This window comes from Empidonax traillii, unplaced genomic scaffold (assembly GCF_003031625.1).
Source record: "Empidonax traillii isolate 1590-97213 ecotype Southwest subspecies unplaced genomic scaffold, ASM303162v1 scaffold69:size3087049, whole genome shotgun sequence".
In the NCBI taxonomy this organism is placed as follows: Eukaryota; Metazoa; Chordata; class Aves; order Passeriformes; family Tyrannidae; genus Empidonax; species Empidonax traillii.
Genome location: NW_020955262.1, coordinates 453,383 through 480,834, shown reverse-complemented (window position 1 = coordinate 480,834; position 27,452 = coordinate 453,383). Strand labels below are relative to the sequence as shown.

At 40.4% G+C, this 27,452-nt stretch overlaps 1 protein-coding gene across 2 annotated transcripts in view; it reads right to left on the bottom strand.

Annotated features, from left to right (window-relative positions):
- The window catches only part of CRB1 (crumbs cell polarity complex component 1), a 96,301-nt gene that overhangs the window by 62,249 nt on the left and 6,600 nt on the right, over window positions 1–27,452 (bottom strand). For both annotated transcript variants that reach the window (XM_027880381.1, XM_027880382.1), the window contains exons 2-3: window positions 7,932–8,495; window positions 1,891–2,086 (exon numbers count right to left, since the gene is read on the bottom strand). In XM_027880381.1, the coding sequence (XP_027736182.1) occupies window positions 1,891–2,086; window positions 7,932–8,495 (760 nt within the window). The remainder of the gene's footprint in view (window positions 1–1,890; window positions 2,087–7,931; window positions 8,496–27,452) is intronic.

Sequence of the window (27,452 nt, the reverse complement as noted above, 5' to 3'; positions counted from 1 at the left end):
GACCAACCCCCACCTGGCTATAACCTCCCTTCAGGTAGTTGAAGAGAGTGATGAGGTCACCTCTAGGTGTGTTCTCAAATCAGAAGTCACTCTCTTCTGCTGTGTTTTTCACACACTTCTTCCATGTACCTTCAGTTTGGTGCTGTTCAGATTTGTGGTGAAATGTTTTTTTCTGCCTGTGCTCTGGCTACTTTTTCACTTTGGTTGAGAATCATGGAGCAGTGAGGAACACCCACAACTCGCTTTGTAATGAGCAGTTGTGTTTAAATAAGAAATGTTCACTTACATGAAAGTGATTTTTTTAAGAGATCAAATTCTACTTTGTTGCATTCATGAAACCTCACTGGAAGATCAGTCTGAAATTTGGGAGAGAATTTGGTTTGGTGTTTGTATTGACACCTTTTAATGCTAAATCCATTGCCTTGCACATTTCTGTGAGAGCTGGTGGCAGACACAAAAGCCTCAGCTGTACTACAGATTAGTCAGAAAAGGAAAACTACTATTTAAAGACTAAAATTCTTCATTTACCCCAAAAACACAAAAAAAAAGGAAGGAAGGAAATTGCTGAATACCCTTCTGTTTTGAACTGCTTTGTCGTCTATCCCTTTTCATCAGAGAACAAATATGGCAAGAGCTCCAATCATTCTCCAGATACCCTGTGGTATTACAAGCCAATTAAAATTTGTTTTACATGTACCTCAGCTTTAAAAAGAGAAAAATGAACAGGATTAGATCTGGCCTGAACGAGCATCCCAGTTGCTCACCTCATGTGTGTATCCTCAAAAGGCTTACAGGTTACGCAGTGGGTCTGCTGTGAGCTACTCAGCTACAAGGTGACCTCCCTCTCCCTGCTGTCATGCTTTAGCTACACTGGGAAATAATAAATTGCTTTGTCCTGCTCAGAGCCATTCAGCACTGCTGAAAAGGCGCTCCACGAGGTTGGTGCCATGTCACCACACTGTACAAAAGCTCGTTCCCAGAATTCCCCCTTGGTTCGAGGCAAGCATACCTTCTGCTGGTGTGAGTTTTGGACTGGTTTTTGGGGCACTAAAATCTTCAAAACTGCTTTATAAAAACTGGAAAATGCACAATAAAGGACAAACCTTATACTGGTGAGAGACGCACCTGCTTAGGAACTTTCAGACTGGGCTTGTATACATAAGTGTTTTCATTTTGGGAATCTCATGCTGAGTCAGCAAAGCCAGTATTGGGGAGTGAATGCCAGAGCTCTGGCTGCCTGGGCTGCAGTGGGACCTCTGCAGAGGGCTTAATAACAGCAGGTGGAGAAGCTCACTTTTCTATTTTCTGTTGCCTTGCATTCTCTTTTTTTTTTATTATTTCTTTGCTCATGCACTGCAGGTTGTTTTCAACAATAGCTGTTGTCCTATATGCCTGTAAAGTTCTTGACATATTTCCTAATGATATCCATCACTATGGTTACTATTATTACAGTTTTTCTCTGCCTCTCTTTTCTAATGCTTCTGTCTGTTGGTGTGGGCAGCTGCTGTTGGCAAATTCAGTTTTATACAATGTCACATCTTTCTTGGAAACTAAAGTCTGATAAGCATCAGAATTCATGCCTAAATGACAATCCTCAGGGGCAGGCAAACAGCACGTTGTGAAATTTTAAAGTACAAATATGAAAAATGCACTGTTTCGGTCAGTCTTTGCCATAAACACTTTGTTGCCTTGTTGGCTCTGACAGCAGACTGGCACTCTTTAATCCTTTTTCAAATTTAAACTGAAATTAGAGCAGGATGGAGGAGCGAAATCCGCAGTGTGCAGCGAAATGAGCTCCCTGGCAGTGCAGGCTCCCTCAGCACTCCCACCTGCAAGCGCAGAGGCTGACAACACCTCGGGTTGGTGTTACCTGGGGGGTTGCAGACATACCCATTGGCACCATCCATGCACTGTCCCCCCTGGAGGCAGGGCCGGCTGGCGCACTCGTCGATGTTGGTTTCGCAGAGCTCTCCGAGGAACCCCGGTGGGCAGGAGCAGGAGAAGCTCCCCAGGTGATCGTGGCAGGTCGCACCGTTCAGGCATGGCTGGGATGAGCACTCATCTATTTCCAGCTCACAGTTTGTACCTTCAAAACAAAAGAAAATAAGCAAACCCCAGAGCTGAGAGAGAGTTTTGGAGATCTCAGCAAGGACTGCTTTGAAATACAGTAGTCACTTAATTTTTTTATTTTTTTTTTAAGCAATTACCTATTTTTAAAAGGTACAAAAGAACAAGCCAGCTGTTTTCACAAAAACAGGTAGAAAACTCGCTTTTAATGTTAGCTTGAACACAGAAACAAGTCGAGTTAATTTTCAGTTTATTCAAACCACTACTATCGCTATTTACACAATACAGAAGTGACTAGTAATTTATTGATCTCATAAGAGCTCATTTAAAGCTGCACAGTTAATTGAATTCATTGGGAAGTGGCTTGTTTAGCTGTGGTTTATTGCCTTTTTTTTTTTTTTTTTTTAAAGATTAAGCAATGTGTAAATAAATGGGTCTATGGTGCCATGTTTGCAACAGGTCAGAATCTTGGAGCTGCTCTTCAGAGGTACTTGATGTAACTAAGTCCGTTCTAATGTGAGTTTATTTTTGATATTTGACAGCTTAAATATACATTCCTTTTTCTTACCTCTAGCACAATCCAGGACACAATAAGAAAATGTCGTGATTACTGCCTGGCAGCTCCTTCTTGGATCATCTCAGGTATGCTTATGCACTTATTTAGAGTTTTGAGCAATAGAGTAATATTTTTAAATACCTGCCAAGTCAATTTGTTTTAGCAGCTACAATATCAGCCACAAAACAGATGCAAGATGGCAAGTTATAACAAAGAAACTGCTTTGAAGTAGACTTGCATATCTTTTATTTGGCTTACAAAGTAGCATAGTATATTGTAAATAGTTTGCAGGGGAATTTCCTACTTGAAAGAAAAACTGCAGCCTTGAGAATGGGTTCCTTTTTTAATTTTTTTTTTTTTTTTTTGTAAGGGTGAAGTTTTCAGTACAAGATGATGGGGTAGACTTTCAAAAGATGGGAACAGACATGATGATGGGTATTACCCTAGCAATTTATTTAGGAGCTCACCTCTAATTCTTTCTTCATGCTGTTTTTGCCAGCTCTGTGCTGCTGTGAACTTTGTACCTTATAACTCAGAGGATCTTTCTTATAACACTGAGATTAATAATATTGAGTAATAGTGTTACTCCATTACTAATTTATTTTGATGTTTTTGAATGTAGGTTATTTAAAGAAAAAAAATGCCTGTACAATGGATATGTACCTGGAAATATCTTAAAATGCCGAAGCAAAATTTGGTGATGTTGACTCACAAGTGTTTTTCATTGTATTTAAGCTTTAAAGTGCAAGTTCATCTTTTCAGTAGTAAAGAAATATTACTGCTGTAATTTTAGAGAACATATTCTTTCAGTTCCTTGAGACCACATAGGGAACACTGGAAGGAGGGAAGTTGCCAATTCCGTGCCCCCAGTTTAAGGTTCACTGATCGTCCAACCACTACTTTCAGCAGGAGTCTGCCGCGAGACTGCAGCACAGCAACGCTCCCTTACGGCTTTATGGTAATGTACATTACATCCAGATATAGTAAGCAGTCCCTCTGTGGTCATTGCCCTGTGAATTCACTGTAATTATAAACAATGTGTTTGCAGAAGTGTGTCTAGTGACCGTAAATCTGCCAGAGCTTGTTAACAGCTTACTGTGAACACTAAAAATCATGTGACAAAACAAGCACTGTTCGACTGATCCTCAGCTCAGCCAAATTTGAAACTACAGGCCTGAGAACAGCCTGACAATTAACATGAGAACATAGCGTCGTTGTTTTGGTTCACGTCTTTAATCTATCAAGCCCAGTAACCTGCCTTCGGCAATGTTGCCTCAGAAGAAAACTTCTCTCTGTATAATGCGTCCAGCCAATGCGATGTGCCATGCAAATGGGGGGGATTCCTTCCCAGCCTCTGCTGAATTGGCTGTCAGGCTTTCTTATATGTGTAGAAGAGAGGTGAAAAGATTAGATCTGCATCTTCACCTCAGTCTAACATTCTGTCACAAATATGCTGTGTGCCAAATATCATATGCCAGAGAGGAAGGAGTGCTCCAGCAAGCCCTGCCGCAGCTATTGCACAGGGCTGCACCATCACGAGCTAAGGCACCCCATCCTAGTGCGGGCAGAGCCTCTCAGCAGGTACCAAACCACACAAGCGGTTTGAATTGAAAAACTGGGAAGGTGCTTAGAAGTCATATTCATAACTTTTGCAGTTACTGTGAAGAACTAAGATTATTTCTTACACTGCTTGCATTTCCAGTGAGTCCTACTGTGTGCTTCTTTGTGCAGGCCCAGTCAATAAAAAGTAAAAAGAGGAGGGGATGAAGGACCTGCAGCCAGTGTTTTCAAACTTTGATGCCTATAGGTACAGTGTACAAACACCTTCTGGTCAAAGATACGAGGGATTTGCAGGCTCAGTGTAGTTCCAGGAGGACCTGCACATTCTTAGTATGGCTGGAGATTGGTAAGCAGGTCACCCTTTCTGCTCTCCTGAACTGTAGTGCTGTGCTCCTGCACAGCAGAGGCAGAAGGCCCAAATTCCTCAGCCTGTATAAAGTAATCTTGCATGTCGTCATCTGGATGGAGAGTGTCACATAGCTATTTTTGAAGGGACAGGAAGAGAGTTATATCAAAAATTGGACAGAGGGAAGAAATTAGCTTCTTGGAGCTAGGCTTACCCCTGCTTGCATGCAGGTGTGTGATAAGCACCCACACCTGTGTGCAGTCACAGGTGTAAATTGTTACAAGTTTTACACTGCACTCTGCAGACAAAATTGGAGGAGAGGCGCAAGGCTAAAGCCAAACAGAGATTTTGGTCCTGTGACGTTACGAGCTGCAACAAACATACCCCGGATGTATGTGCCCACTGCTGATCTTTAGCTGCACAAGTCACAAATACCCCTGGACTCCTCTCATGTCACAGCCTTATGCTTGAGGATCTCAGCAGAGCTGATAACCCTGGGCTGAATCCTCTGCTCAGGCTGGCTGGGACACAAGGTGGGGAGTGCTGGTTTGAAACTGAAAAGCTGAGGAAGGAAACAGGCTTTTCACTTTGCTGGCAATTGCTGTTGGATAGACCATGTTATTTGCTATTGATACCCACAACAATATGGACGTGAGCTTGTTGGGAAGTGAGACCTGTACTTGAGGTATTTCATCCCATGATAGAGGCTGCTTTGCCTCTGCTTGCCTTTAAGTGCCTAAGGCTTATTTATGATGCATCTACTTTTAATATTTGCATGGCATATACATTATTGATGAGAATACTGAATGAGAATTTAGAGGCCTATCAGGAATGATTTCATGTTCTACAGGCTTCATCCCAGAGGTGGTCACATCATAGTAAAAGGTATTGCAAAAAGAACAAATCTAGCTCATTGCACCTATTTTGTCTACCACTGAAACACTTTCTCCTGCTGCCGTCTTAGGCTGAGACTAGGTTGTGAAACAGCCACGCGCTCCTGTTAGTTCACACTGAAACGTTCAGTGGCAATGAAGGATTGGCTTCAGGAAGGTAATTAATGTACCTAGCTGTGGATAATAACAGGCTCTTACACCATGCTCTGTTGGGGAGAATTAAAAGCAAGTGCAATTAGTGCAATGAAGGAAAAAATGCAATTGATTAAGGTAGCCAGCAAAACTTCAACAAACCAATTGAGCTTCATTATTTAACAGCTGTGTGGCACATGTCTTGTAAATAATTTCACACATGCAGAACATTATATAGAAACTGCAAATTTCATGCTAAATTTTCCAATCTTTGGCTCTTGGTGCATTCTAACCTCTTCCATTTGTGTAAGAATTACGTATGACATTTCTCAGCTATTTTAAGAAGTGCAGCAGCATGCCAATCATACAAAATAGCAGTCAAAGGCTGTGAAACTAGTAGCAATTTCAACCAGTAACTCATTCATTTGGTTAACATTGCTGCTGTAGAATAACCGTATGTTCTCTACCTGCAAATCAGGAGATAAAACTTTTTTACATCTTAGGGAAATAAGATGAAGATGGATGAATTCCCACAGTAATTCATGGTGTCAGGCCAGGATAATAATGGTTGGCAAGATCCCCTGACAGAGCAAATGAGGGGTTTTATTACCAGGGAGGACACGTTGGGGCTTTCAGTCAGTAATCCCTCTGGCTTGTGCATTTAGCACAACTCACAGCAAGGTGCAAAGAAACCAACAAAAAAGAATGCTTCTGATAAACCATTTTGTTAAGTAGTCTTTTAAAGCTGATATTTTACTGCTGGAGGAATGGTCTGCTACTCCTCTATAGAATTACCATGATTAGTCTCTTTGGTACTGGAAGTGTTGTTGAAGCTGTTTGTCAAAACACTGCAGCCTCTTCTGCTCTGCATTTTAGACCTCCTTCCTTGGTTCTCTACTCGTTTCTTAATTCTGCTGTGCAGAGTGTCGAGTGTTTGGTGACATTGATTGATTTTTGGTGAGAGTGGAGAACATCAGCCAAGGAAACAGCAGAATTTCATGATGAAAGTGGAGCGACTCCAGCAGAGTGACTTTCTTCCAGCAGTTTGTGTTGACCTAAATTTTGATTTCTTTTTGTTTGGGCTTTACTATTTCATTATATTTTCTCTTTCTTTGTCTCTAAGGTGTATATTCTGCCTCTTTCAAACTGAGTTTCTGGGCTATGGATCCAGGCCTGGACCCCACTAACAGCGCCAGTTAAACAAATACAGTTTCCTGAATACAACAGGAGGTCTGAGCTGAGTCTGATCATTGCAGAGTAACCATGCTGGTTGTTAATAGGTTTTTCCTTCCTTCTGCTCTTCGGCTTTCCCCCACTTGTGTAGTTTTCTCCTCAGCTGGCCTGGGCTCCGACACCCGCTGGCAGCAGCGGGGTGGCAGGAAGGTAACAAGCTTCCTTCAAATAACATTCTCCATGCTCATAAGGGATATTAACTGAGGGCTGGCTTCCAACGTGTGCTGTGTCAGACACAGGAAAGCTGCTTTTTACCTCTGACTTCCCCTCCTGCATAGGGATTTGGGGATGGAGCTGTAAACCACATCTCTTATGTCTTATTCATTTGAATCACTTGAAGCCATAGATGTTTTTTCGTCCTCTTTTTGCTGTATGACTCTTTTTTTTTTTTTTCCTTTGCTTACCTGACTGGCAATCTATCACTAAAATGCCTCCCCTTTTCTCCTTTTAATGATTCAGTGTGCTACCTCTCACAGTCCTACCCCTGAATACAGCTTTGAAATCTGAAGGGAGCTGTTTTCTGACAAGAATTATATGCTTTCCAGTGGAGGAAGTGGGGAAGAAAAATCACACCTGTACCTTAAAAATGGAGCTACATAAAATAGGATTATCAAAAAATGGGCAGTTTGGGAACATAACACTTCCCTTTCTATGTAACTTAGATAGTGTTCTAGTTGCAAATAAGTCCTTTGTTTCTGAGAAGGGCAGAGGAGAGGAAGTAAATGTGAAACATCTAGGTTTAAGAGTACAGTTTTTCATATTAGATCTAAATTTTAATCCTGTCAAATATAGCTTTTGATCCCCAGACAAAAACTACGTATAGCATCCTGAAGACCTGCATTTTGAGAATGTTTCTTTTAAAAGGAAAGTTTGCCTAGCCCTGTAACATAGCTTGATGTTCACAAAACTGCTGTGTAGATTTCGGTAAATAATGAGATTTCTTTAATCCTTCTCTTTCTGATACCAGTAGTTTGCAGCGATGTAGTAATCCATAATGTACCATGAGCCACTGGTGCTGAGGCTGAAGGCAAGGTGGTAATGCAGATATGGCTAAATAAATGTGTGGTTGAGGGAGTTGAACTTGGAACACGGATTATGGGGGTTCTACATGATGCAAAGGTAAAGTTGTTTTAATAGTGCTTACCTGTGTACCCAAGCGGACAGACGCAGTCATAGTGTCCTATCTGGTTAAGACACGTTGCCCCATTCAGGCACGGATCTGAGACACATTCATTCACTTCCAGGTCACAGTGCTTGCCTTGGTAGCCCGGGACACAGTAGCAGGAATATTCATCGACCCCATCCCTGCACACTGCTCCGTTGTGGCACGGTTCAGAAACGCATTCATCCAGATCCATCTCGCAGAGTGTACCTGTGTATCCTGCACTACACAGGCAGGTGGGCCCAGTCAGGCCGTTTTGGCAGGTGCCTCCGTGCTCACAAGGATTTGTGTCACATGCGCTGTCAGGGGCTTCACAGGGGCACTCACAGGTAAAGCTGAGGTTTCCAGCAGAGCCCAAACAGGTAGCATTTTGAAGACAGGGGTTTAAAGAGCAAGGACTGGAGGTTTTATTACAGAGTTCCTCCATGCTGTCCACTGATGCTTCTGCACAACGGCAAGGGTCGTCTTTATGACCAGTAATGCATGTAGAGTTCTTTTGGCAAGAGTTTGACAGGCACCTGGAATCATTCCTCGTGCAAAGGGACTCTGGAAAGGAAATGCAAAAAAGCACTGGGAGTAACCAAGAGTGAAAGAAGTGTAGTTCTTAACACAACTGTGCTTCAAAACCAACAGCTCCAATTGCTGGCTGTTGAGATGCATTAGTGGACTAATAAATGTCAAATGAAAACAATTTTTAAAATCGAGTAGGTTGTAATTTCCTGTTCTCGCCATGGTCTGGAGTGTCAGGATTTTTTAGCACTATGAGTATACTTGCAACAAAATTGGTAGTTGTCAACTGATATCCAACAATATGGAATGCATTTATATTTAAGATTTTTTTTTTTTTTTTTTTTACTGGAGAAAGGAGTTGAACCCCCTTATTTTCTGTTCCATACCACTTTGAATACTTTTGTGGTTGAAGTTTTTCTGTATTAGATTTCACAAAGCTAAACTACTCAGCTGCAGTTATAGCTCAAGTAAGCAGTTCAAACCATCATGCACTTTGATTCTGATTTCCTGATTCTAAACAGTAATTTGACAGATGTGCAGCATTTCCACCACAGTGAATCTCCCAAACACTTGAGATGCAAAATATCCCTCTGAGTGCCTTCCAGCCTCTGAGACTGGAAGGACTCGGTGAACACGGTGTAAACATGTTCCTTACCCTCTGGGAATTGAGCTCCTGGCATTAATTAAAGGCCACTTGGATTTCCATTGTTGCTGTAAAGGCTGGCAATAGCAAAAGCTACTTCTCACTTCCCAGTCAAGGAGCGGTGAGCTGTTACCAGCATTGTTGAGAACCCACCACTGACATACACTGAAGCAGTGGTATCTTGGCCAAGACTCTATGAAATAAAGCTTTCTGAGAGAAGATAGCAATTCAGAAGGGAAAGGCTAGTGAGCTGGAGAATGGAAGTTGCATTAAACAATCTATGTGAGAGTCCTGTAAACACCCTTTTTCCTTTTTTCAGTTTATGCTTTTATTCTTGAGTCTTGTTTGGATATATGAAGGGTCTGTGTATTCTACAGCAGTTACTTGAAAACAAATGGCAAAGCAGGGTATATTTATACAAACAAGGTGTTGTGGATGAGCTGAACTTCTTAGAGAAATTCAGACCCGCCTACCATCAGTCTCCCAGTTCTCAGTTCTTGAACCGAGATTCAGGAGAGCGGACACAAAAGAGATGGAGATGGGCTACTGAAAGAGAAGTAGTGAGTAGAGATGCTTATCAATAACTGGAGCTAGAGCAGTGCTGATAAAGGCCTGGAACAGATCCCTGGCTGGAAAAGTGACAGGCACGAGTTGGTCACCTGAGGACAGCAAAAAAAACAAACTCCGAGGACTGTCAGAGAATACAAACTGGTAGGTGAGGGTGTGTTTTATAATGTGTATTTTAATATTATATATATATAAAAATATAATTTAATCTGTTTTTTCCTAGGAGGGAGGAGTGGAGAAAGAAAGTGTCAGAAGGCTTTACTAGCTGAGGAAAGACTGCTTGTGTAGATAAGACACCAAGATAATAAATGGAAAGCTTGGAAAAGTTATCTGTGCATCACTGTTGTACTTTCTGACTTGAAGTGTACACAAGAGCAACAGTGTCTCTGAGAATTTAAAGCAGGAGTCTGAATGGACTTGATTTTCATGAATGGGTACATTTACCAAGTTAAATAACTAATTAATACTTGTTTGAAAAAGCAGAATAAAGATTATGTAGTAACATTGACAGTAACAATGACACCATGATTTAAAACAAACAGTGCTCTTAAGGATTACATAGGAATATTTTCTTGATTGTTTCTTTTGAGGTGTTGCCTCTATAAGTAAAATGTGAGAAATATTTTTGTTTTGAAATATTTTGAGCTGTTGTCAGGCTCATATATACCAGAGATGCAGTGGAGAAATTTCTAGAAAAGATATGGTCTTTGCCGGGTAAATGCAGGCTTTGATAGATCTAATTAAGAAAGGAAGCTAAATGTTGATTTGCAAGAGGAGAACTGGAGCATTACCTAATGTTCTTCAAAGGAAAACAGGACAAAAATAGTACTTCTGATTTAGCCTGATTTTAAAATGACCATCCCCAAGCCTGTTAACTATCAGCTTTGCACTGGGAGCAGTTATTTCATCCTACTGAGATGTCAGTTCTATTTCCTCCAGGTCTGACTGAATCAAAATTCAAGACATGGGTTATGGTGCACTGACTTGCACCACAATCAGCAGCAACATGGTCTCTTCTCCTCCTCAGCACACCCTCATGTTCTGATGTCCTGGTTTGCATAATTTTGTATATTACCCATACATGTAGCTTATTTTCTTTAGCCTGGATAATACAGAGCTTGCTGCAATCTATTAATTACAGTTAAAAGGAACAAAACTATGGTCCTTAGGAACTTCTGCACCTCTCATTTTCCTTGGGATTACACAACTTTAGGGAGCTTTCCTTTTAGTCTGTGTAGCTACTTAAAATTCATTAAAATACATGTTTGAGGAAACATTGCAAATTTGAAGAAATTAACTATGATTAAGTTATAATGTTGTCTAGTATTGTACTGTGTAATCTACAAGAGATGAGGTCAATCATTCGAGTGCTCCTTATGTAGGACCACTGTGACATGAGAAGCAATTTAGTTAATTATTACTGCTTTTCCAGAGATAATTTGCATGCAACAGCTCAGTTTGTTATAATGACTGTGTGAGAGAGAGCATGAAACGTTTGCCAGTTTGCAGTTTTGATAGCAGCATACTAGCTGTGAGCACTGGTTAAAAAGCTTCATAGCTCTGTGAGGCAGTAACAGTGGATGGGAAATGAGACAAGAGGAAAGACAGCCCTAAAAGAGCACTGTCTGTTTGTAATGAAGGCAACCAATTTGTCTCCAAGGTGCCACCACTATGGGAAAAAAACATGAAAGAGAAAACCTTTCCTGTTTTTTTTTTTTTTTTTTTTAAACCAGTATCTTAATTTCAACTCCTTTGGCTTTTACAAAACAAATTTCTTATGCAGAAATTGCCAACAGACAAGTCAATAAAGTATCCCTAGAGGATACTTTTGTCTGATTTGTACTACAAGTTTACAGTGAAGCAATAATAATTTTGGAGTTCTGTCTTAATTTTAATGTGCTGTTCATTTAGTGTTTTTATTATTTGTATACTTTTTGAGGAACACAGGAGTTATGAAGGTCTTAGCAGAGATGTAACCACTGCTGAGTTTTAGATTACTTGTGGTTTAAAGGCTGGAACTAAGCGTTTTTGTTAGGGGTGCTGTTTTGTCTCAGCAGCAAAAGGTGATCATCAAAAGGTATGCAGTTATCATACCATAATTAATTATCATGGTATGGAGTTCACGATAACATGTCCATGACATAAAAAAAAAAAAAAAATCATATTCCTAAATGATGTGAGTGCTCCAGATAATCACTGGATCCTAGACTGCTAGCAAAACCCCACTTTCCAGCTCTTTCAGGTAAGCTATTTACACTACCCCCTTTCCTGCCCTAGTTTCCCTGCTGCTCTGGAGTGACATGGAAGGGTGGATTTGGAAACCTATTGAACTACTGAGAGCTGTGCGGAAATGAGAGAGGAAGAAGAGCGTAGCAGGTGAAAGCTCCCACATGCTTTGTGATGCATCGATGTAAAGTCTGGCTTAGTTTAAGTGGAGGCCTAAAGAATATTCTTTACTCCACTTGCAGAAAGAGCTTCAAAGGGTCAGAAATATTTCAGTGTTTTGGGGAGCTTGATTTTTGGCAAGGTTGCAGCAGGACCAGGAAGGACCTCATGCTCCATCTTGGGTATGCAGAGGAGTTGATTTCATTCTTAAGCAATTAAGGTCACTTCAGTGGTGACTGGTTCTGACAGAGTCTTAAAACTTGTACGTAACATTAGAAAAATGGAAACAAAATGCTGATCGCTTTGAATTTACACTGACTGACACTTGAGGTAATTATCAGTCTCTTTATAAACACTGGTACATTAATATAATTATGAGAGGATTTAGTGCCAAGCATTTTGCCCCATGGTTAAATCCTTGTGATGCAGATGAGAGGCTTGGCAGTGAAATTGTCTGCAGTAAAGCTTGCCATCTACTGGCACATCACCCGTACTACCAGAAACAGGGCAATACCTGCAGCTTTTACAAGAACTGGCACGAACGACTAAATATAAGAAATGCCAAGAAAAAGACAGCATTTTTTTCCCTCTAGGAAAAGATTATTTAAATTCATTGAAGCAATCTTGTTAGTGTATTAATAATTGAGCTTATATAGCTAATCAGCACTAAAAACACATGATTTTGACTGGCAAAGACTTCTGAACGATCAGAAACCAGTGTAGTGATACAAAACAATTTTTATGATAGAAATTCAAGAAACTGAGGATAGAAGGGAAAAATTAAATTAGTGGGAAAGTTAACATAAACAGGGTAGGGATTTTGAAATGGCAAAAGCATTTTGGCACAAATCATCTGATGCCTGGCAAGGAAACTTCTTCCTCAGTAAAACAGGTAATTTAGAAGAGCTCATCTGTATATCTTCGCTGAAAATTTTGAGAGTTTCTTTTCTAGATCCTCTTTGAATCAGAGACTTCATCAGTAGACAGAATTCATGTCTACTTTTCAGAATATCCTTCTAACTTAATTACATCAAATCTAAAGTGAATTGATAATCCCTAATTCTGAGAATCAGATTAGCAATCACAGCCACTCAAAGCCTCCAAACAAAACCTATCAAACTGTGCTGGGCTCTTTGTGTCAGAAATGTCTTTCAGCAAAGACTTATTCTTTTGGGACACGACTCTTCCTGCGAGTTGCTGAAATATCATAATCAGCAGCAGCATTTGAAATTAAGTTTCAATCACTGCTAATCACGTTGTTATGAACCAGAGTTCACTTGGCTGTGGCCATGCCTGCACTTTGCTAATCATCTCATCGTGCCTGGAGGCTGCTTGTAATTTGCAATGCTGTTCTTCAAATGTGCCTTCTGCCCCTGAAGGAGGACTCTAAGCTTCACAGAAGCTTTCAACACTTGCAGCTTTGCAATCTTTTACATATGCTACCGAGATTTTCTGACCTTCTTAGCAGAGCCAGTCTATTTTCTAGGGGGAAAAAAAATCTATGATAAGATAGAGACTCCTTGATAACCCACATAGTCATCCTCATTGATGATTTTACTGTGCTTTGATGAGTTCTTTTTTCTTTAACAAAGAGTTATTACTTCACACATTTGAATTAAAAGTAGGAAGCTACACCTGCTAGTGCAGATAGAGCAGTTCAGAGTAAAATATGTGTTATGTGTTGGGGGTTTGTGTGTTTGGGTTTTAGGAAGTTTTTTTTGTTTTAATTTGCTAGGATGGCTTATATAATTGATATCTTGGTTGTGCTCAGCCACTAGAAAGATAACAATTTCGTTGTGATGAATGAAGCAACCATTGCTTAGTGCTATTACTTCAATCTGTATTCTGTTGAATCAAAACCAGCATACAGCATTTGTTCACAGCTGAAGGCTTACATTGTGATCAAATAAGCTCACTAAAAAAGTCATGGGATAACATGACAGTAGCAAGGGTTTAGATAGCCCAGTGTCTGGAGTTAGAAACAAGAACCTTCAGTGCTTGTATTCATTACTTGTTTGAAAATTGCCCTTGGGATTTTAAAACAAGTGTGCGAATCTGAGTCACTGAAATATCAAGCTCTGTGACTTTACTGAGATCTTGAAATAATTATCATTTAACTGGAAATATTAAAATATTGCCCAAGGCATTTAGTGCTGCATTGAAGAGTGCGTGGCTTTGGTGTAACTAAGCATTTCTCCATTTATCTGCAGTGCACCGTGACACAAAAAATACAGTTCATCACTATGAGAATAACTTCCCTGCAAAGATAGCCTCAGAAATTTGTGGGTGTGCAGATATATACTCAATCTCTTGAAGAACTAAGGACGAGATGAACACAGATGCATAATCATCAGTGACAGAGATCGGGATCGGGTACCTTTACCATGGACTGAAAGGCAGAGGTGCCACTCATGGATCAGCATTTGGCAGATGAGGAAAGAAAGGACAGGAAACCATGCTGTTCTGGAAAAAAAAACGAGCCAGGTAAGGGGCTATCTTAGCCCTGAAAATAGCTTTTCTGTGGAGATTCTCTGTGAATAGATCTCTTCAGTTTTTGCTCACAGTTTTGATTTCCAGCCTAAAGTCTCAAACTTTCTAAATATTGCACTAACACTATTTTATCCCTTCCCATCTCCCATTACATTTGTATTACCATCCTTATTATTTAATGTAATGAGTAGCTTGTAGCTCCTGTGGTGCCATTTGTCCTCTGCAAGCTTCACCTGTGAGAAAAGCGCCAGCCATAGGACCTGACCTGTTCTGTCCACAGCTGGAATTATTGTTAGTCAATCTGCTCAATGGAAAAGCATACCTTGGGAAGGGATGAACAAACTTTTGCCAAACAAGCCAGCACTTGTTGTTGTGTCTACAAATACTGTGGTCATAAAGAGTTAATCCTGAATCTTTAACTTCAATTGTGTGTCCAAAACATCCCAGCATGTTGTTATAGAAACCACTTTCAGGCTTTAACTCTTGAATCATAGTTATTACCATAGTAACCACCACTGCACACAGGCAGAAAAAAAAAAAAAAAGGGCAGTTACACAAATACTCCATTTCTATAAAAAAAGCCAAATTTTTCTGTAAGCGCATTTTTATCAGCAAAACCAAGGAAAGTAAATTAAGAACTTAATTTCTGAAGCAAAAGTATGAGTTATTAGTGTAAGAGTAACAACTGAATAGCATTAAAATTTTAAACTGCTCCTTAGGCAACACTTCAATATTAAAGCTATTTTTATTTGAAATAACAAGAACTGGTTATTAAATCAGTGCCTTCATTGCACAATTCCCCAAACTTTTTCGCAAGACCACAGTGATTTGGTGCTGCTCCCCCAGAATGAAGGCTGTTACTGCTGGCTGTCATTGTCCTTCTCTCTCTTTTAACCTTTGTGCCATCCCAGACTTCTTACCCCACAAGCACTGCAGCAGCATCAGCAGTACTTACAGTGCCAGTCTTTACAGCTGCACATACTGACTGCACTAAGCACCACAGCAATGGGACTGGCTGTCCCAAATAAACAAAACAAACATCTCAAAAATTAGGTAAACGGGTTCTTTACTTCTAAAAGTAAGTATCCTTTGGTTCTAAGTTTATTTTGCATTATATCCTAGTGTCTGTGGTGGGAACTGGAGGAAGACCAGACCAAGGAGTTCAACAGAGCTCCTATAGATTTCATTTGGATGATATTTGGTTGGACATCAAGGTGCAGTGCTACTAGCAATGCAAATACACTGGTTTCTAATGTGAGTGAAAGAGTTGTTGCAGTGCTTTTTACCTCTATGTTTAGCACTACAGCACTCCAGTCTAAGTCAGTAGTGCATAGTGATCATTGTGCTTTTACTATACACAGATATTTTTGTTTGTATAAGATACAGGACAGTAGCTGATCAGGCCACAAGGCAGCTGATATCCATCACAGTAAATAATGTGGATACTGATGTAGAAACTGATTTCTGCTGCAGTTGGGAAGATACTGTCTTTATTCGCAACTATGCTAAGGAGGAAGGCTAAAATGTTCACCTGGTCTCCTTCTCTGCATCAGTGAGGGGATTTTCAGGAATGCAGAGGGTGTAACAGAGCATAAAACTGTCAGTTTGTGAGTTTGGGTGAAATCTAGTTGCTCCTGGTTCTGTGTGAATTCCAAATAGTAGAAAATAGGGAGCAAAGGATCTGTTTTCTCTTGGAGAGGACAAATCTCCTCTTGAGAGACTCAAGTTCTCCAGCTTCTCTGGAGTCTGGAAAGAGTTTAAGGCACTTTGCTTTTGTGTAAGACAGAGGCTTCCAACTCCCCTTGAGCTCCTGGCTCCTGCTGAATTCAGCCTCAGCAAAAAGCTGAGTTTGGCTGAGCTGGGGCATGCTGCCCTCATGCAGACCAGCTACTGCTGACTTGCAGCACTGAGAGAACATGCAGGCAGCTGTGGTACCACTGTGCTCAGCTACTAACACAGGAGAGAAAAACCAGTCAGAAATGCTGCCAAAAATCCCTGGAGTAGAGGAGCTAAAAACTGAGTAGAAAATTGACTTCATGTCCAAATTCTGTGCCCATATGTTGTTTGCCTTTGAAAGCCATTAGAAGGCATCCTCTTCAGCCTCCTTTGTCTGTGGTTCTCCTTTCCACTTCATTACTTCTTTCCTTTTCTTAATATAAAACCAGCATAAAGCAGTGATTCTGATAAACAGTAGCACATAAAGGTGCTGTGATTTTAAAGCATAGCCTCAAATGTCTGCAGCACTTTCTTTCTGTGAGTCAGAGTTGGATAAGCCTAAAGACCTAATTGTTAGAAATGCATTATACCAACCTGTAACATGGGGCAACTGTTTTAAAGTCTCTGGGTGCAAAGTTATGTTCTGGTGTATGCAGATGTTGAGATTGCCTTCAGTAGGTTCTCAGTAACACAGCTTAGAACTAAATGTTGCTGAAGCCATCAAAATGCAGCAGAACATCAAGATCACCTCCAGCTTTAGACTAGGAACACGCTGATATCCATAGCCACCAGAGTGCATGTTGTCCCTCCAGACTTGCTGAATGCACAGTCCTTTCCTTACAGAATTTCAGTTTCATACTATGTAACAGTACTCTCATATCAAAACCATGATGCTGCTTCTCCTGTCTCCCCAGACTTAAAAAAAGTAATTAGCTCTGTGGTAGATTAGCATTATGTAGCTGGAAATGTGGTGCACTGTGATTTAAATGCCACAGGACCCTGAAGGAAACTTCAGTGTGGCTACAATGGGCAGTAAATACAGAGGAAGCAAGGCCATGCTTTTCCAGCATGACCTTTGTAGAAGAGTTCACATTCCAGCCCTTTCTGTTATGGACTAAGTTATTTTCAATAGTAATCATCTACAATTAGCTCTGCATGAACTAATTAACAATTGGGATTTAAAGACTGCTTGGGAAAAGTCGCAGCTCCTCTGTTTTGGGACAGGCTGGAGTCTAGCAGGGAACTGACACAGCCCAAGTTTCCGTCTGCTGTCCCGCTGAGCTCCTGTGCTGAGGGCAGCTCCAAGCAGGGCCAGGATCATAACACTGAGATTGGAGAAGAGCAGTGATGTCATCATGATCTGCACAAGTTGCCCTCCCTGACTTGGTACAGATAAAAATCAATCACAGGCCCAACAGAAGGAGACTGTAATGAGAACTTTTGCAGAGGGCCAGTCTTTGAACATTGAACCGTGAACAGTGAACATAGTCATGGCTCTGACACAATGCCTGGGGTAGCTCTCCTGACCTGCAAACTGCACTGTAGCATCCTAAAAAATCTACCGACTTGTAACAGAGGAAGAGGGAATTTATTCCATGGTTTTACAACATTTTATTTTCAGATTAAGCTTAGAAACACACAAGAGGAGTGACTGACCCAAAGGAAGAGTAAGAGTAGGTATTGAAAACCCACTCTCTAATTAAGAATGCTTTTCATTTAAACCTTAGTAAGATTTTTCATTGCAGAAGTAAAACAAAACCAGAATATTCACCAGCATCAGGATATGCCCAGGAGCCTTTCTTGGGGAACATACTAAGAAATAAGCCTTTCATATTAGAGGAATGTCACTAAAAGCCAAATTGTTAAAGCTTAATGGGATGGCATGTTTTATAACAAAAACACGTGCCACTAGGGCATTAAATATCTGCTATAAGTGAAGAGGTATGACTTTTGCCAGTGAAATGATACAAAATTTAAAACCATGAATAAATAAAAACCAACCAGTAGCAATCAGGATAAAAATGTAATTTCTTGATTTTTTTTTAAATTTTATTTCTCCATTAATAGTAACCTTTATTTCCTCTGTTTATTTAATGTATGTAAGAGGTAAGTCTGACTCCTTGTGTCTCCCCTTCCTAGTTCTCACTTCCCTGCCTTAGATTTTTTTTCCCTGCCTTCTTCTTTCCTTCCTCTGAGGCCTGATTCGTAGCAGACTTGGATTTACAGGGCAGTGATGGGAAGTTACAGTAACTTTGTGTGGCTGGTAAGTGAGCCTGCAGTAATTGTAGCCCCAGGACACAATGTCACTCATGCCACCAGCTCCACAGAGTAACACAGATGCCTCCAGAGCTGTGCTGAAGTGCTCACACTCCAGAGAATGATCCAGAGGACAATAATGAGGTTCTGGCCTGCTATTCTCCTGGATAAAAGATTTAGCCATCCCTGTTACAGTGACAGTGGAGTTTCGTGTCACACAAATCTGCTCTTAATACACAGGGAGAGCTCGGGATGGTGGTGGTGTAGTGGCTGGGGAGTGGAAAATAAGATTAGTAAGAAGGAGGAGAGAACTAAAGCCTCCATAGCTTGACATTAGGACGCTTACTCCATCTGAAGAAACTTTGATTCCATACAATGATGAAAAAACAGAAGGAATATACTTTCTGGGGGGAAAGGGACCTTCCTCACAATACCAGTTCAGACTTATCAGTGCAGAGCACATCACAGGGCAGCATCCTGCCCTGCTGCTAAATAAATAAATGAGATCTGTGTGACAGTAAAGGTCTGTCCAGGAAAAAAAATTTAAGAAAGATTTTACAGCAGTAGTGAATACGTGATAAATATCTAGTGACTATTTTGCTGGGAGCAGTTTTTGCAGAGAGCTCTATGATGGGGCTTGTTTTATGATCCCAAAGGGCATCACGCAACACAGTGTGCTGAGAGACTGCAGAACAGATTGAAAAGCAGTTCTTAGTATTTAATACCTAGAGATCCTCAAAAGCCATTTTCTCTTAGGATTACATTTCCTTTGATCATTGGGATTATTAATTATAGATACCTTGAACAGAACAAGGCACCATTACTGTACTCCTCAAACAGCGTCTCATTTAAAAGGAACAAAATATCATACTTAATTAGGGGTTCAGCTGGGATGCCTTTTCAATACACCTTGGTATTGGGAATATTATTCCATTAATAATAAAAGATGCTTGTAGACATAACAGCGCAGGAAGGAAGCACCAAAATATTTGTCATTCAGCTTGCCAGAGCAGTTGGAGTATCACCATCCAGTATAGCATTTAGAATAAATGTAATCGTCTATAGTTTAAAAGTGGCTGCACTTATGCAGAGACCTCTCTTTTGTGCCGTTTTTCTTAATAGTATTCAGCCCATGCTTCATCAAGTGAATTCAAGCAGAAGCTTTTAAACCTTAATTTTCTCTCTGGATAAATGGAAGCATATTGTTTTCCTAAAGAGCTTTGTAAACAGCACTCCGGCATGCCCATACTATCCACAACAGTTAAGAAGTTGCTCGAAAGTTTAATTCAACCACAGAAACAGTTACTAAACTTATCCTACTTATGCTGGCATTTTCACCTGTTACTACAGCACTTGGCATTTGTTAGACTGATTGCAAGAGAGAGATGCTTTTTTTCCAGGCTCCTCTCTTCTAAGTTGTGAGCCAAAAAAACAAAACTTCATTTTATTATTAGCAAGGGGATCTAAAGCCCCAGCTAACCCGATTTCTTCTTTCTTTGGCTACCTTTCTTTCCTGGTTCCCCTCCAAAGGGATCCCAGTTTGAATCGCATTCTTAGGAGAAAGTGTAGCTGGAGAGTTCCAGCAGTCAGCATTTCACATTAATCAGCATGCTCTGCTCGCCAGGAGATGGGTTGAAGTAGTTCTTGTAATGTGCCTGAACTCACAGCAGTAAGAGGGATTTTCATTTAGGAACATCTGAATTTCAGGAACAGAATCTGTAACCGTCAGCTGTCTTCTCTGAGATGGCTTTTGCCAGCCTTGGCTGAAGGCTTTTTTAAAGCAGTTTTTATTAATAACTCAATAGGAATATGGTTTTGAAAAAGCAAGATATTGTTTTCACTGGTCTGTAATTCTTCAGGAGTTCCTCAGCAATTTTCATAACACTTTTCGTTTTTGTTCTCCACATTGTCATGGCTGTTTGCTGCAGTGATTGAGTTTTCACAACTGTCAGAACAATGTCAAGACAATGTGAAGACAGTGTCAAGGCAAATGTAGAAGGGTGACAGTGTGAAGGAGGTAAAGAGAAAAGAGCTGTCAGTACTCAGAGTGCTCTGTAGAGAAAATATTTCAGTGATAAAACCATCGTCACCATGCACTGAGCAAGAGAGAGAGAATAAAGCGTAGGTAATTAAGTTACTGCACTATGAACAAGTCTGGATGACAACTTGGAGTTAAAGAAGAACTTAAAAGAGCAATTTGCAAGGATGTATTTTGTTCCTAACTTTTGTCCCATATCTTCTCCTAGGTGATGCTCCTGTCCTTAATTCCCCATTAACAGGTCACCATTCTGATTTCATCTTCTGGCATATTAAGTGGTAACAAGCACACTTTTTGAAAAAGTCAAAGAATAGGGATTAAAAAAAAAAAATTACCTCTTTCTAAGAAGCACACCTTAGTATGGAAAGGTATTGCACTGCCTACCTATAGGAGGGTGAAGGGTTTTCCCGCTTGATGTAATTCCAAGACACTTTTTATTAGATGTCATGAGACAAGACCTCTGCTTGTGGTCCACTGATGGTGGGATTGGTCTGAAGTGTGATTTGATGTTGTCCAGAGCTCAGCAGTGCAAGGTGCTGAGTGTTCTGCTACCAGGTCCTTAGAAAGGTGACAATTTGGCACTGGCAAATAAAGGACAGAGGCACAACTTGGATGTGGGCTTTCTCTACACCATCTCTACTTAAGGCTCACACAGGGTGAGGTGCTACTCACCTTTAGAAGAATTGTTAGGGTTTAAAAAGTAGCACTGGTCTTGCAGGAAATCTGTGAATTTGGTCTTTGTGTATGTGCTGTGCTTTCCTCCTCAGCCTTAGAGGTGGGGATAATGAAGGGGTTTCTAACTTTTCTGTGCTGTTCTTGAACATCAGGATAATAAGATGGTCTAGATGGCCATTAGTCAATATAATTGAAGTTCTTGAAATAAATACCTTATTGTCAATGATTTTTAAATTACTTTATGAATCCCACTGAAGGGGTTTAAGAAAAATGAACTCCTAAACAATTTCTGGGGAATAACATAACATAAAATTCTAAAAATATTTCAGAGGTAGTATTTTCAGATATAAGAATTAAGTGTTAATTATTTGAAATTGAGAAGTCTAAGTATTTTCTATATATTTAATTTACATATTATTAATTTTAAGGAAGTTGGTTGAATAGTTAGATTTTCTTACTTGTTGCATATGAAATAACTGAACATAAAAATTCTTGCTATTCTGTCATTATCTTATTCCTGTGTTATACCTATTTGCAATTCATGACAGCATTAAATATAAAAGCATCAGATCTGGGTGACTCTTTTAGATGAACTGCAAATTTTATCCATACCTGGAGCACGGTGCTTGAAGAAAGCTGTTTAAATTGATTGTAGTCTAAGCTATGTTTTGCTTTAGGTATTTTTTCCCCTTACCCAGTTAAGTCATTTTAACCTGAAAAATAGTCTGCCATTTTGAATCGAGCATCAGCTGGGGAAGAGCGTGTTTCTTGCCTGGGGCTCAGATGCCTCCTCCCATTACTGTTCACACCTCAGCCATCATGTGCCTCTAGTAATCACTGAATTCACTAACCCTTACAAAGGAAAGTCTATAGGATGGCAAGTCAGTGACTTGATCCCTTAAAAACAGGCAGCTAAGAGTTAGAAAATAAAAGAAGTGATAAACACAGGGAAATCCTTACAGTTAGCAGTGGAAATCACACATACAAAACCTGCCTACATTTGTTGTAAGAATGAAGAAACACTTAGTAATGTTATCTTTAAAAAAGAGATGCTTTTTGTGTTACAGATCTCTCAGGCTCAACAAAACTCTGGAAAAATGTATGTAAATCCTCCCCCTAATACATACATATACATATTTGTGTGTGTGTATAACATATGAAGTGAGAAACACAATATCTAAATTTAGTGATTTGAAGAGGGAGATCTCTTGGATTGTGTTCACAGCTCTCTACTGCAAGCACGGTATTCACCTTGCCCTTCTCAGTACGGCTTTCTCACCTATAAAACTGAAATGCTGCCTACTTGCAGACTCTGAGGCCCAATCTGCTTATGTGTTGTAAAACGTGCAATATACCTCACAAGGCAAAAGCTGAAATTATTTTCATGGGAAAAATTTTCTCTGCACATTTGCAAGGAAGAGGAAGAAGATAAAAGAAGCTTGTTCCTCCATACTTGCATGACTCTGCTGGCTTTGGGCATGATCACACCTTTAATGATAACTTTGAAGTCAGTAAATGTCTTTGAGAGAGTCTAAGCTGATGTCTAAATTCAAACTCAATGTACAAGTGCAAGTGCTAGGAGGACAAATGAGTTTTACAAGGTGAAATGCTGAACTGACCTTGAACATGAAAGCAGAACCCTAAGTATTAGCGCAGAAATATGTTTGATTCTGAGACTTCACTTGAGAAGCAGAACTAATTAGAGAAGATTAACAGAAATGAAGCATGTAATAGCTGGAATAGGGCATGACTGAGGTATGAAAGGCTGAATCACTGGACCTCTCATTGAGGTCAAGATCTTAAAAACACTACACCTTTTTTAAAGACAAGTGACAAGTTTTACAGATGTCCCTGTGGTCGCTGAACATTCATTATAACATTCAAGCTCTGTTCTGCACGTAGGAGTTTCCCCTGTGTTAAGACTGTTTTCATCCTTGATATCAGGATACATTTCTGAGCATGGGGTCTTATTCAGGGCCATGCTCACATTCCTGCTCCTCTGCAGGGGGTCCTAAAGACATGCTCACCAAGTCTGCAGTAGAGTGGTAACAGTGATGACTTTTTTTTCAATGAATCTACTAACTGGGGTTTTTTGTCTTTTTTCTTTCTTTTTTTTTTTTTTCCAAACGTAGTCTGAAACATGCATTGCTGTCTCTTTCCTCATACTTTCCAATTCTCATTTTCTCCTGTCACTAACCAGCTGTCACTAACTCTAATGACCTTTTATTACTCAATGGTAAGAAATGGTCCACAATTGGTGGGACAGCACTTCTGATACACGCCAGGAAACAACTGCTTTATCAGCATTGTAGTAATGGGCTCATCTAAAGTGAAAATTCTTAACATGGAATAGACAGGGTTGGAAAGGACTTCTGGTGATCATGTAGTCCAGCCCACTGCATCAATTAGAGCAGAAAGCTCAGCACCTATTGTCTACGATGTGTCTACTTCTCAGAACTTTCCTAATGATTTAATATAAATGTCTTATTTTTGGAAAGCCAGATTTACTGTAAGAATGTGTAACCGCATGACTGTGGTTAATGGAAGAGCTGGTGCTCATAAGTCAGAAAAGAAGCAGTCACCCATGAAGACACAGAATTCTTCAGGCTGATTCAGAGCTGTGGCATAAAAGATGTGCAGGTTTAAAAGACAGGAACATCAGTCCCTTAGCTGTCTGGGTATTTGTAGTTACGGTAATAAAAGTAAGGGAAGGGTTCCTCTGTCTGTAGAAATGTGGACACAGCAGGTCTGAAACTGAAGCACAATTCTATAGTGTTGGCAGGCAGTTGTGTGAGTTTCCTCCAGAACATGTTTCTATGTTAGCCCAAAGAAGAAATGATGCAATTCAGAGTGCAAATACATTTCTGATGCTGTTTGCCTGATAAGCAAAAATCCCTGTAAAGTATAATAACAGTTTCCATTTGCTTTTAGTAGTAATGGCAAATGCAGTTCCCTCAAAGTTTAATTTAAGAGCTGGGATATAACAAACAAAGTAATTGTTGCTAGCCAATCCAAGTCTTAATTTAAGATTAAGAACCTAGTGCTACTTCTGATGCATCTCAAATATCTCAAAAGGCATTGTTCTCCATCTTGAAAAGAAACCACTCAATTACAACCACTGACTTCCTGGTTTCATAAGGAAAGTCATGCTGGTCCTCGCTGGACAAAGCACAATAATATCTTCACTGAAATGAGTGGACTTAGAAGTTAAACCAAAATAAATAAAACTGAAAAGAATTCCTCTCAATGCTACTTATGGAACAGTAGAGGTTCCTAAAATATGTGCATATCTTATTGCCGCAAAACCATTGCCAGCTCAGAGATGTTAGTCAGGGATAAGCAGGGCCACTGTAAGATGGTCACTGGGCAGTGAGAATGCTTACAGAGATCTGTGGGAACAGATTTCTGGATGAATCTATGAGCTGGTGGGCAATTCCCCAAACAAAATGAAAGATCTGAAGAGAGTTTGTGGCTTTGAGGCTGTAGTAGAAGTAATTTAGCAGAAGTAGATCTGTTTTTGTTCTGCTCTGTGCAGAGAGATGCATTTTCTTCCTTTCTTACTCCTTTCCATCACTTGTCAATCATTTGGTTAGCCTGTTTGCTGGAAAGATTTTTATCCAGATCCTTCAAAGGTATTCAGTGCCAATCCTTCTTTTTCCTTTTCAATTCCATTAAATTTTTGCTCTGAACACTTCTCAGTCTTGTCACTTCACTACCATGGAAAATGGTGGAAGTTCCGAGTTGCCTATTTGTTTTTCTGGAAACCCAATGTTCTATGGAAAGAGCCTTTTGAATGTGAAAATGGCAATTGATTTTAGTCCCTTTACTCTTCTTGCACTTTTCCATGAGCTCCAAAATGGGTAAATGTTAGACTAAATTGAATCAGACATTTAAGATGTACTCAAGAGAAAACAGAACAGATAGTTCTTGTTACATCAAGCAGAGGGCGTTTTTACATGGACTGAGGCTTGCAAAATGTTCAGTACCATTAGTAGTGAATAAAGAATTACAAATGTCAGCTGTGTTCAATGTGAGAAAAGGGATGGGTTTAGCTAGGAAGTCTGAATTGGCAAATCCTACAAAATGTTAGCCAGATATTTTCTTTTTGCAGTTGCATTGCAGAGGCACCTATTTGCATTCTGCTGTCATGATATATATTGTTCCAAATATATACAGATAATGATCAAAGAGGCTTGGATTATCACTTCCACAAACAAATTTTTCATATTTTCCTACATTTTAAGGTAGGAATAAGTGGAGCTTGACACTCTTTTAACTTCTGCTTTCAAGATTGAACAGGAAAAAGAGAAGCATACAAGGGCCTTACAGATTTTCACACCATTGAGTAGTTCTGATGCAATCTCTGATATATCAGTGTCATTCTCTGGCTTGTCTCTCACTGTCATTGTCTTTTTGCTTATTCTACTAGATTAGTGCCTTCTCTCTCTGTATCTTATTTATGAGGCTATCAAATGAAGGTAAGGGGCTACTGGAGAAGAGCAGGTACAATTAGGATTTCTTTACACTGTGTCACATCGTAGTGTTTTTGCCCTTCTTACACCCCCTGGACTCAGCAGACTCAAAGGTGAACTACATACCATATGGCTATATCTTAGCCATTCCAATTCAGTTGCATCTCATGTGTCCCACAGTTAACATTTCCAGAACTCTGTATGCAATTCTCAACTCCAGTTTTCCCTTCCACCCCCTTAAAATGGGATCACCAGCAGATTGTTGTGGTATATTTTGCATTGTCTGTTTGCATTTAAGAGAGACACCCTAGAAAGATGCCTGTTTAAATAACAAGGCGCAGGTAGATGGGTGCAGACAGAACTCCTCGTAGCATGCTTTGAACCCGCTCTAATCCAGGTGCCATTCAGCTGTATCAGCAGAGCACAGTGCCTGATCCGATGGGCTCTGCTCTCAGCATGAGCCTGGATTCAGTGTGGGGTTACACAGCTCCACCCTTCCTGTGACAGAAGTGGCTGATGTCCAAGCAGCAGCAAGGCGACATGTATTAGTTCAGACACACTCTCAGAGGCTCTCTTTCCAGCTGTTAGGAGGTTGGTGAGTTATACTGCTGACTGATAACAGAGCCTCTTCTTTCAGCTGCGTGGACAATTCACTGTGTTCAGATCCATGGATGGTTTGCTGTACTGGGAGCAGTATCACAGCTGCTTTTAAAGTACTACAAATTGCCACAAAGCTTAGCTAAACACGTCTGAACCTGCTGCTGTACACAGATGTCTTTTCAATGCCAGATTATTACACTGGGAGTTTTGGATTCCCTGCTGTGAGTAATCTGTCAGTGCAGGTTACTTAAATTGCAGTTGCTTGGATCCTTGCAGACTGATGACTCTCTATCGTAAAGTCCTGGCTTTGGCTTCCTGTCAAATTATGTTGTTTTCGAAGTCCTCTAGCTCGCATTCAAAGAAAGAAAGAAATGTGTCACAGCCAAATTCAGAGCTAGGGCCCTCCTTGTGGAAGAAAGAGCTAATGAAGTCCTCAGTATCGTCCCTGTTGGAAACGCCAACAAGGGAGAACAGGAACCGTCAAAGGAAGAGTGTGACCAATGTATGCTGCCTCTCATGCTTCCTTTATAGTTTCTCCAACAGTATGAATGTGAATTAGAGCTGAATTAGAGCTGAATTTAAATTTCTGGGCTTTACTTTAGAGGGCAGTCAGACTTTAGTAGTCCCCAAGTGTTGGAACATAGTTGCACCTCTCAGAAACCATCAGCAAAGGAAATTTCAGGCCATTGTGTCCATGGCTTAGGTAGGGGTAAAAAGGTTTGTTTACTCACAACCTTGATCTCAGTCACTGTGATTGAGGGCACACTGAAGGAATGCATCCTGTCTGCAAACCCCCTGACTAAGGCAGTGAAAGATGCTCTGTCTGTCTCATTATTCAAGGAAAGGTTTAAGGGAACAGGATGCCAGTACGCTCAGCCTTGGGCAGGCAAGCAAGAACAATAAAAAGAACTAAGGAATTTCTCCCCCTGTCCCTTGAGCATCCACCCAGGCCACAATTATTCAGGCACAGCACATCCCAGCACAGAATGATGCACCAGGCAAGTGCCCTGATCCTTAGCTGCTGGAGTGGGGACACTGCATGTAATGGGTTAGCAGCCCATGCCCCTTTTCTACCCACAGAAATATTTAGCCCTTGAAATATTCTGATCTCTGTCCCCGCTGATAAGATTCCAGGCAGGCAGAAGCTGCCC